Genomic DNA, 12,182 nt, shown 5'->3' with positions numbered 1-12,182 from the left:
CTGGTTTTTTCCTGCCTCATGACAGAACCATGCTAGCTTCAGAGCCTTGGACCTCCACATCTCTCTTCCCTTAGAAACATCTGCTTATTCTTTAGCAAGCTTCTGGATCCCAGGGATAAAAACAAACAAACAAACACAATGACAAAAACTTTCCAGAAAATCCCAGCAGAACCCCACCCCAGTTTAGCAGGTTTCACGGACCTCATAGAGGCTGAGAACAGATTACATATTCCCACTCAAACCCAAGAGCTGAAGTCATGAGTGACCTGCCATTGATTCAGTCAACTTCCCATATCAATTGTCTCCTAAGAGACAGAACCACTGAACTGTTGATAGTGGAAGGGAGCTCTGCAGATCAGCTAGTTCAACCCTTCTGCCAAAGCAGGGTCACCTAGAGCAGGTTACACAAAAACACGTCCTGGTGGGCTTTGAATATCTCCAGAGACAAATATGAAGAGTTAGCACCCAAAACCTGTCACACACGCCTCCTTGATTCACATGTATTTCCAGATAGCATCACACATCCTCCCACCAGGAGAAGCTGGGCAAGACGAGAAACACTGGATCCCCAACGGAGAAATTACAACTCACGGGCATAAATAGCAAGTACTCTTCCTACATTTTAATCACAAAGAACATCAAAAATAATAACATCATGCTTTCTGCCAAGTGATGAAAATGTCCAAAGGCACTCCTGTCAGGCCATTACCGTTGTGTCATTTTTCAGAGCACCAGAGCAGACAAGAAGTTACCCCCTTCAAACGAAAGGCCTTTCCTTCCCCCCTCCCTCTCTCCATCACCTCATCCCCTCCCCGAAGGCCCTCCTACCTCCCTGCCAAAAGCTCCCCGGCTCCCCTCCCACCGACCCACGCCCGAAACCCCACCCGCCCCCCCAAGGCCACCCCACGTCTCGGTGCCCGCCCCGCCCGCGGGTCCCCCCGGTCCCCCCGGTCCCCGGCCCCGCCCGTGCTCCCCTGACAACCGCAGCGCGCGCCGGGCGTGGCCCCGCCCCGGCCCCGCGCACACAATGGGCCCCGGCGCGCGCGGCCCCGCCCGCGCCCCGCGCCCCCCGCGCGCGGCACCGCCCGGCCGGGATGCGGGGAGCGGGGGGGGGGTGGGGGAGGGGGTGTCCGCGGCCGCCGCCCCCCGCCCGGCCCGCTCACCATCGCTGCGCTTGATCTCCACGTAGATCCCTATCTGGATCTTGCCGAAGTTGGCCGCTGCCATCGCTTCATGGGGCGCACGGGGGAGATCGGAGGCGTTGCCGGCCGGGCACACCGCGGGGAGGGAGGGGAGGCCGTGCACGGCAGAGGCGGCGGCGGCTCTGGGCGGGCGCGACGGGCGGCCGGGGAGGAGGAGGCGGGGAGCGGAGAAAAGGCGCCGGCCGGATACAACAGGCGCTGTGGGCGCTGCTGCGCCTGCGCGGCCGCCGCCGCGTCACGGCGGCACCGGCTCGCGGGAGGGGGCGGGGGCGCCGCGCGGCCGCAGCTCGCGCGCCCCGCGGCCCCGCCCCTTGCCGCGGGCGCGCGCAGGGGGCGAGGGCACCCCGGGAGGCGCCGGGCGGGGCCAGGCCCGGCCCGGCCCGGCCGCAGTGCCGGCCTCGCCTGGGGTCGCCTCACGCACACCCACAGACACACACAGAGACACACACACTCCCCTGCGGCACCAGATGGTGGCCGAGCTGCTCTGGAGCGTTAATGTAATAGCTTTATCTACCTGCTGCCTGCTCATGCGGCTCCCATGTGCACAGTAGAGCAGCTTAGGAGCAGTCGTCCTGCTCCCCAGCCTGCCAGCAGCTCTTGTGTCCAAGGAAGGCACCCGGTGTGGTTCCTGGGGATGTGCTGTGCAGCGCTAACAGTTGGACTAGATAATCTTTGTGGATCTCTTCCAAATCAGAATATTTCATTAATCTGTGAAGGTCACCCTGTCAACTGCATCCATCCATCTCAGGAGCCTATAGGGAAACTGGAGAGGGGCTCTTTGTCAGGAGCTGTAGTGATAGGACAAGGAAAAATGGGTACAAATTGAAAGAGGGGAAATTAAGGTTAGATGTTAGAAAGAAATTCTGTGTGAGAGTGGTGAGACACTGGAACAGTTACCCAGGGAGCCTGTAGTGATGTCCCAACCCAGGCAGCGATCAAGGCCACGTTGAATAAGGCCTTGAGCAAGCTGGTGGTGTGAGATGTGTCTCTGCCCCACGGAAAAGGGTTTGGAACCAGATGTTCTTAAAGGTCCATTCCAACCCCTTAACATCCCATGAATCTATGACCTTTGCCGTGTGCCCTGTATCTTTATACATCTTAAATAAAAATAAAATAAGATTCACGTTCCACATTTCCCTTTTTTCACTTCTTCATCCCAGGCAGGCTGCTGTGTTACACATGGCCCCTCGGGTTTCTCCTCTGAGGGCGGCTCCTGACATGGTGAATCCACCACTGGTTTAAAATTGTCCTTCCTGCACAGCTTCTGGTGACCTTGAGCACCATCACAATAAACTCCCTAATTACTTGCCAAGCAAAAGCTAGTCTAGTAAAAATAATCCCCCAATCCACACATCAGCTGGTTATACAGAATGACAGCTGACACCCTGTCACACCGCTGAGAGCTGTGCCCTCCCAGCCAGCCTGTCACTCTCCTTGCCTCGCCTCTTCTCCCTGCCTCCACTGTCAGTTTCGTACTGAAATCAGTAGGATACCTGAAAAGTCAGAGTCAAAAAAGCAGGGCTCCCAATTCTTACAACCTTTGTACATGTAGAGCAGCAGCTGTGGTGGTACAGCTCTCCCCCACCACACCACAATCTCAGAAATACCCATTAGGCCTTGATGAACAACACCTGAGCTAAGCTGCTTGAGCTGATCAGAAACACTGTCTACTCTCAGGAACTTACCTTGCCTAATGAGCTCTTGTGTTTTAATCAATAAGCTTGGACATTCATTTTTATTGCCTGAAAAACAACCCTAGTCAAACAACATTTTTGTCGTTAAACCTTCAAAGAAAGTTACAGACCTGAACTGTGGTCCGGATGGAAAATTCCTGTGTCTAAAGCCCACTCTCTTGTGACCCAATGCACAGCAGTCATGAGACCCTTTGTACTCATCTGCACTCACTGGTTTATTTATGATTAATTTGTTTTAACCTTCCTGATGTTGTTGTTAACCTTCCTGATATTATTTAAAATTTTCACATTTTATATAATGTGAAAATTCAGGTTCTCAGGTCAGATGCAGAGTAATGGAAAAGCACCTCATTTGAAATAGTCAAATAAGAAACAAGATATTATTTTTTCATATTATTTGCTCTGTGTACTGCATAAATGTTAACATATAAGCCATAAACTATATATGCTTTTCTGGAAAATTATTTGATTCCTGTCATTGCAGAAACAGAGGACTTGTTTTACAAACAAGTCATCCCATTGAGGTAACAAAGGTGTATCTGAGAAAAATATGCACAACCTTAATGTTTACAAAATCAGGTTCTACTCTAAAATAAAATAGGTCTTAAGCACATATAGATCTGGATGTAACCCTGAAGTCTCTGAAACAGTTTGACCTTAGTCCAGCAAATACTTCTAAAATATTCTAAACTTTAAACACATATTTGAAGTCGAAAATAAGACCCATAGTTATTGTTTTGCTGTGTATCCTGGGATAACTGAGATTTTTTTTGTTGTTGTTTTCATGAAATACACACAGAAGCATTCATAGAGCAAGTCAGCAATGCCCAGAAAACTGCTTGTTTGGAAAATGAACAGTGCAAATAGCAAATAAATTCAAAATATTTAAAACATATGACCAACATTATAGGGAATTTCCTTATGAAATTGAAGATTCCTAACTGGTTGGGGTTTTGTAAGAATGTATTCTTTTTATGTTTTTTAAGAAAAAGCTTGCAAAGCTTACTCTTGAATACAATCCATTTTTAAAGAGAAGAACAAAGTTTTGAGTTTCAAAATCTAGTCACATATTTTAATTGAGGTATAGGAAAATTTTATTATATAGAATACAGCATTTTATTGGCTCCCAACATAGAATTAGTCTGATAATTTTTTAGAAAGCATGTTCATGGCTTCTAAAGTAATGTTTACAAAATTCCAAGAGCTGTATGTGTCTACTTTTTACGCATGAAGAGCATCAGTACATACTGCGCTTGCCAATACAGAAAAATAATACAATTACTGAAGCTTTGTGATTCAGTCCAAAACTTTGACTGTTGTTGGATTAGTCACCCAAAATACTGGAAAATGATCACGCACCAGTTGTGTTTCAACTGTTAGCAGGGATTCTTCAGCCTTTCTAGCATCTGCTTGCATTTCACACAGGCACAATCATATTAATTAAAAATTTCAATTTACTGTATTTCAATATAAAAATTATGTTGTTAGTATGAGTCTACCTGCTTGATAGCTTAGAAGTCATTTATTATTAAGTATTTTAACTATTTCACAGCAGTAGTGAGCAAATATGATTAATCACAGTACACATTTATAATCATACTGGTATGAAATTATTTCATTTTAGAACTCAAATCTGAAAATATATTTTTGTTTCCATGAATGCATCTAGTATCAAATGTGTAAACAGGGCAGCCAGAAGTCAGGTTAAAGGAACATGTGGTCACTTGTAAGATTAAAAAGGTAAGTCGACATATTTATTATATAGAAACAAATTTTAAAAGGATACATTATACAACTATATCTTCTCAGGTCATCATGAGCACCTGTTACCAAAAAAAAGGGCAAATTTAATCATAACAGATGGGGTTTTTTCACTTAAGGGTAAGAAAATATGCAAGAAGAGCCTGAACTAGTTTGACATCTCTGTTTCCCACTTAGACTGATAGACTCATCTTGTCCACTTCAATACCTTGGTGCAAACAGTTCAGCTGAGCTGTCTCTCAGATCCCTTCCTGTTCCTTTTTCCTTTTAAACATCTCTTCATCTGTATTGTATCACTGTTTAAAGCTACCCCCTGATGGACACAGCACTTCCTGAGTAATTGCACTATACAAGAGTGTCACAAAGTAATAAAAAGAACTGCCTTCCTTGAAGATAAAATACTTTAATGTATTTCCCACTGCATTACTATATATAAAAATCTGATTTTGATGTAACTACCTCTGAATAATGAACTGTTGTAATATTCATAATTTTGCATAGCTGCCTTCTCTGAGAGTCAAAATGTTTTCAACTGGGCACTCAAAGTTTAATAACTAACCTTTTATCTTCCACACATGCACTGTAGATTCCATTGTTCTAAATGTCTACTAATCTGCTTGTAATGCTCAACAAGTTAACTGATTTGAGTAACAATGCTTTTTCTAATATATAATTAACTAATTATATATCAGAAACATAGAACCATAGATTATTAGATTTTCAGATTAAAAAAAATATGTCTAACCATAATAGCTTTCTCTGTATAGAAAACGTAGGTACTGAAACCATTGGTGTAAAGCTCAAACATGCTCATCATATGTCTAATTTAATAAAGCTGTCAATGAGCTACCCAGGCAGGATCACCGATCTCTGCCCTTGCAGGCACCATCACTTCACATGTGCATAGACCAACACTCCACAAGTTTTTGTACACTTCTACTGGTTTGAATGGTCAGCCAAAAGTGTGGAGAAAAGTAATCACTGAGCAAGGTTGTCCCCAAAGCAAATGCAACTATAGAAATAAAATCATTATTTCACTTACTGCATTGTTATTCCAGACTGAGCTGCACTCTAAAGAGCTTCTGCATGCATAAAAACAGAGCATTGCTGTATAGATAAAGGAGCCAAGAAGTGAAAAGAGTGTGAATGTATTTCAATCCTTTCAAACCAGGAGACATGAGAGAAACAAAGTGCTTTTGGAAAAAGCACACCTCCCTCTCTTACCATGCTCTTCATTCCAGCTCTGCATTTGTAGTAGTAGTGCCAACATCTTTTGCTCTTCCCTGTATTCATAACTACATCTGCACTTGCTGGGATTAGTTATAATGTGTTCTTAAGGTGAAAATGGCAGGCTAAGAAAAACTACACAAGTTCAAAAGTCACAGAATAATAGGGGAAGCACTGAAATAAGAAAGCTGGGTGTGCTTATTGCAGTAGACAGTAATGTGGTCATTATAGCTCTGGCACATACATTACGTATTCTCTTACTCATTCCATATGCTGCTGCTGAGTGTCTGGCCCAGGGCAGCTATGTATCTGGGGTCATGTTTCATTATGCTTCCCTATTGATTGTACTAAAGACAGGCAGAATTCCTATTAGATTGCAAACTGCTTTGGAGAAAAACTGAGGAGAAGGTGAACCTCTGTCCAAGCTTCTTGCTCCTTACAGGTTAGCCCAGAACAACTGTACTCTAGATTTTTATATTTAACCTTCACCCTACTCTTCTTTCTTTTCTCTCTTTGCGCTCCTCTCCAAGTCTTCATGGAAAATCTCAGAGGGATTGTGGTAAAACAGTGTTTGAGTTTTGACTGAGTGATAAACACAAGTTTCTTACTACCTAATTTCACTTTTCTTTTAGAAGTAAATATCCAGTGACATATTACCTGCTAAAGTAACTTTAGCACATATGCATCTATTTTAGAGCTTAATCTAATATTTTCATCCCATCTTTGCACCACCAGTAAGGCTTCTGCAACAAATCATGTAGAACTATTCCACCTTGTGGAAAAGAAACATTAAGGGGTTGCTTTAATTGTCCTTAAAGGTTACTCTACAGCTATCTGTAGGTTTCTGCACTAGTAGCACACAGTGTTAGCAAACCGGGTATTCACACATAAGGCATTTTTTTAAGACACAGCACTTTAGCACATAATTATGTTGAAATTTGAATTAATGTAGGTTGTCAATGTGCTTGTTTTGTGGTTTCACTCCTTTTTGATGTCCTTTCATACATCCAGTGTAACATTTGTGTGACTAGCTAGAACTGCATGGATCATACTGTGACAACATCCAAACAGACACTAGGCTTGGTAATATGCCTGGAGGACATGGAGTTCTATCCTGGAAATACCTGTTCCTCAACATACAAGTGAAAAATTGCAAAAAGAGCTATTTGTAGTTCCTCAATCATACAATAATCAGGGCCTAAATTCAAGTTAAAAGGATACTTATTCTAAAGGAAGACATGCAGTGAATTTAGTTACACAAATCCGGAAAAACAGAAACATTGAAATGAGCATGATGGCATAGCAATCCCAAGGTTTCTTCCAAGCACTAGCATAGACCTCTAATAGTAGATGTCCTTCTACTCGACTGTGAAACTGCAGCCCACTTTTAAATATAATGATGCATAATTGTATAAAGTAAAAATAATGAGAAAACTCTTTTAAAAATCAAACTAAATAAAACAGAGCTTTTCATACATTTGCTCCTACAAAGCAGTCACGTGCTTTTTTTGTTCCATATGTTTTTCCAAAAAACAAACTTTCACCAAGTCTTCTAAAAAAGAAAAAAGATCAGAAGTTGTTTTATTAAAAAATAAAAAATCACTGCTACATAAAATTATTTTCTTAAAAAGCATTTGTTGTCTAATAATTTGACAGATTCATTGGAAAAATTAATAAATTTTCTTGCAAATGTGTTTCATGCATGTTTTTGTCTTTATTAATGTCAGAGAAAAAATAAATTTGAAAAGATTTATCAACTTCTATATACCAATCCAAATCTCACTGCATTTCCTATTTATTCATCTTGGAAACTAGAGAGAAATGATACATGCAGACTATTCTGATCAATTGTGCATTTGAAAAATTAAGTTGCTTGGCTGTATCAAAATGAAGGCTTCTAGGAGTGCTGTAACAAATTTGTGTTTTGGGAGCTCTTATAATTTATAAGCACAGCAAGCATATTTTTTGTCTTTAAAGTTAGAAAAGAATCTTAGCCATTGTAACTACTCATTGTAACAATCACAATAGCTGAAAGTTATTAATATCCTACCTTTTTTTGTAAAACAACTCTTTTTTCTATATTAAAGGATTATGGTCAAACTGTGTTCTCTTTTCCTGGGTTTTAGAAATGGTGAAACTTTCAGAACTGAAAACCCTACTGTCTTCCAGTCCCTAGGCAAATGTCTTAGAACGCCTCACTTTGCCAAAGCAATGAGAATGAAATGTTATGATTTGAAGAACTTATTGCAGTAACTTCCCAGTCAAAGCAGATGTTTACCTCATTCAGTTTCAGCTGAACTGCTACTTTGAGATAATTTGAAATCAAGGATTCCTTTAGATTCAGTGTGTAGGAGGGCAATTCTGAAAGAACAGGCATTTTATGGCAGTGAAATCCTACCCGTTTTTAAGAAAGAAACCGTACCAGAATGGATTCTGTGTCACAGACATCTCTCAGGATCAAAGTACAGATGGGGAGAAACTGCACTTTCATGTGGAAGGACTCCAGCAGGCCTTAGTGTTTGGGCAAGTCCTTCTCTTTGTGGAGGTGGTGGTGGGAGGTCTCCATCTCTCTCAAGCTGGAGGCATAAAATCTGTCATATTGACAGAGGCACCTTTGAAGAAGATCCACTGTCTGGCTGAAAGGCTTGGCATGGCCACAGACACGGACAGCTGCAGGTGGCACAGGAGAGCAGTTATTTGAAAATATCAGCATGCCTCAATACACGGTGATTATGGTGTAAAGTTTTTAGCCTAAATATTTATAATTGGGTTCCAGTGTTTCCAAACTCACTACAAAAAGTGCATGAAGGAAGAAACACTTAGAATATTTTTGGGTCCACCCAGTGAAATATATTTTAATATATTTAAGCTTTTTATACTTGTACTAGGTAGTATACAGACAGTGAAAATATACTGGGGAGAAAACTTCTTTTTATGTTTAGCTCTGAAGGTGGGTAGGAAATGTTTTGAAGTTGTGCTCTTCTGTCAGCTAAACAAATGCATTTGTATTTAAGTTCTGGTTACTAAACTTCCGAGACATACTTGTAAGGTATTGTAAATTACCAGCTGAGTCACAGAACTTACCCTAAGAAAGATCCTTTCTTACTTTTCTCATTTCTTCTGGCAAAGGTATAACTGATTTTCTCCTTTTTAGTGCAGCATTGCCATCCAGGCAAATGGCAGAAAAGCTTCTGAAAGATAAGCAAGTTTCATTTTATCTCCTTTGGACTTTCTAACAATGAGATGCTCTGTAGAGTGCCCTCAAAAGCTCATTCACAGGACTTTTTTTTTTTCAAAGTTTCATTTTAAAAGAGACATTTTTCCTTCTACTTGACATGCTGTTAAAAAGATATACTGGGCATGTAGAAGAAAGTAGTATTTCCCAAAAAATATATATCAGCACTTATATATATATAAATGTCATAATTGAAATATTAAACTCATAAATTAGAAAGAAAATATTGAAATGTGTAATGTGCCTTGAATTTTCCCATAATATATACAATAATTGTGTTTAATACCACCTAGTGTCAAGGTGCTCTTGCAGAAACAAAGGTCAGTTCAGGCTGGATGTATTCCTGAACAACAGCATGGGGTGCGTTGTAGATTAAAAAAAATCCTTTCTGTTAAGTGTAGTTAAACCCTGGATCAGATTATGACAAGTGTTTGTCATAATTCTCCAGTGAAGGTGATTCAAGAAGAGATTAAGTATCTCTTAGAGATACCTCTGAGCAGGAGGATGGGCTACATGACCTCTTTCAGATCCTTGCAACCTTAAATTTCTATTGTAATCATGACAAAATCCTTTTTCTCCTGCTTAAACCTTCTCCCCCACCTGGATTAAGAGATTTCATTTGAACTTCATAGCTGTTATAATTTTAGCAACAAGTTTAATGCTGTGTGTTCAACCATCGCCCAAATGATTTACCTGGTAGCTTGAGCATGCAGCTGAGGAATTTGAAGAAAGCATCTCTACCTTTCAATAAGCTGGCAGAAGAGATGGAGGGAGGTTTTTTTCTATATAATTATATACAAAACCATCTAAATGCCCTTCAGTGGCATTAAAATGAACTTGGTTAGTAATTACTGAGGTTATTGGAGTTACTAGCATTTTTCATTTCTAATTTTGAGGTTATAACTTCCTCTAAGAAAATCAGAAACAACAGACAACACCAGGCTAACCCAGACAATTCCAGTTATGCAATACGTGGACACCTATATCAGAAATTTCCCAGACCAGTTGTTTTCTTTGCTCAGATGTCAAAAGTCATCAATACAAAGCAAATAGAAAAGTAACAAGACCTAGTTATGATGAGAATAAATCCCCATCCCGTAAGTTTCCTGTCTTCATAACTTACAAATTTTTATACTAAACTCCTTCTGAAAAAAATAATAATAAAAAAAAGAGGTTTAGATGAACAGGTTTAGAGGTTTAGAGTCACACATGAAATGTGTGATTTTTACACAAATCGTTCATCCTTAGAGTAAAATAAATTAGTGTAATAACCCAACATATTGAGAAACTCTGAAATGGGGGACATAGAGGTTTCCATTCTACGGGTTATAATCTAGCCATGAAAATGCCACAGATTTTAGAGAATGGTGTTTAATTTACAGTGGCTAATTTACAGAAACTGTAACTTTTCCCTCTCAGCTGTGATTTCTTATTCTAATTAAAAATCTTTGAAGGATTTGATTTCATAGACCTTATGGAGACAAGGGTGAGTACTAAATACTCTGCAGATGAGGTATTGTAGTTAGAGACTCAATTTATGAGCCCCAGAGATAAAAGATCATCTCATAACTTCATTCTGTGACTATCTTATAGATTGTCACATCATAGTTATGCTAGCTGTCCACGATTTCCCAGTGTTCACCAAAATTACTCTGGGTGATGATGGCACTTGGCAGACCCATGGTGAACAATGTACAGATTTTTCTGCATGAAGTTTTACTGTGTTCACAGAAATATCTTTAATTTGTCATAATCCTTAACAGTAACTTGTCACTACATACATAAGTGTAAAGTATTCACATCAGAATAATTGGTGAAGAAAACCTCCGTCACTGCAAAACACCAGCCACATTGGAAAACTGATAATAATTGTTTAAGAGTGTGGGAAAAGCTTACTTTGAATAAGCACAAAATGGTATATTGAAGCAGGTTGTGTCAAGAGGATGGTTCAGTAACCCCTTATGCAAGTACCTGCCAGGTAGGTAAGTCTAAATATTGTTGCTGTGTAGAAAAACAGTTCTCCCTAAGCCTGCCTAAAACATGTTATTAATATGTTATTGGGATTAAGACATCCTCTATATGTTGATTTTTATTTAGACCAATGACATTTAAATACCCTAGCTGGTGTTAGAACACCAGGAATGTGCAGTTATGTCCCCCTCAAACACAAGACCATTAACCTAGTGTTATCTCTGCTGTCCTATTTCTTTCCAACCTAAAATGGTATGTAAGAAAACAAAGATAATTATTGATTTTTTTCCTGTGGTCTACATTTGATTCTTGTATCCCAGGAAACCAGAGGCATGAGGAGTCCTCCAATCCAAATACAGTGAGTAAAAAAAAAATTACAAGTACATGCAGAGGGTCAGCATTTCACATATCCCATATTCCATGGGGGTTTGTTCCAAGGGCTGAACAACATAGGAATTCATCTAACAGCTGATATGTCTTTTGGTGTGAAATTGGTGTTGCATGTGAAGCTGTATGTTAAAGACCAGTCAGCCTAGTGACAGCATAACCTCCTTCTGCTGCACGATCAATAATAGATATGGTACAGTATTAATATTATTATTAGATACAGTGCAGTATTATTTGCTGAGAAAAATATTTGCAGATCATAGCTTATTGCTTTACTAAGGAATCTTACTAGTCCAAGTGGAGAAACAGTGTGTTGGTCCAAGGATGTGATTTATTAGCTGAGAGCTTTTCCACATTTTTATCTCTTCTTTTGCCATTTACAAAGCTCAGCAGTTTGCATTGAATAATAATGTATCACTTAAGTAAGATAAGATCTTTCCTTTTAATGAAACTCCATCAACATTTCAAAGATTTCTCTGGAAAATATATTTCTGTTGGGTTACAGTTTCTGACATTCTTTCTTAACCCCTTTGTGGATATAAATCTTCAGTTTGATTTTCATCTGAGCTTCTTCTTTGTGGCTTTCATTTTTCTCTCTGCTTCTAGAGTATGCCAACAGGAATGCATTTCTAAATGATACACTTTTCTGCAGAAGATGTAGATTTCAACCAGGTATTTTACCAGGTAAAATAATGTGATTTCTTC

At 40.2% G+C, this 12,182-nt stretch overlaps 1 protein-coding gene across 3 annotated transcripts in view; it reads right to left on the bottom strand.

Annotated features, from left to right (window-relative positions):
• Positions 1-1,383, bottom strand: part of KIF2A (kinesin family member 2A) — a 57,626-nt gene extending 56,243 nt beyond the window's left edge. The window contains exon 1 of one of the 3 annotated variants that reach the window (XM_063421985.1): positions 1,164-1,383. In XM_063421985.1, coding sequence (XP_063278055.1) covers positions 1,164-1,227 — 64 coding nt within the window. In that variant the 5' untranslated portion in view covers positions 1,228-1,383. The remainder of the gene's footprint in view (positions 1-1,163) is intronic. The other 2 variants (XM_063421984.1, XM_063421983.1) reach the window with 2 other exon arrangements.
• Between the last annotated feature and the right edge of the window lie 10,799 nt (positions 1,384-12,182).

The sequence above is a fragment of the Prinia subflava genome, chromosome Z, assembly GCF_021018805.1.
Source record: "Prinia subflava isolate CZ2003 ecotype Zambia chromosome Z, Cam_Psub_1.2, whole genome shotgun sequence".
NCBI lineage: Eukaryota > Metazoa > Chordata > Aves > Passeriformes > Cisticolidae > Prinia > Prinia subflava.
This window is presented reverse-complemented; position numbering and strand designations above follow the sequence as displayed.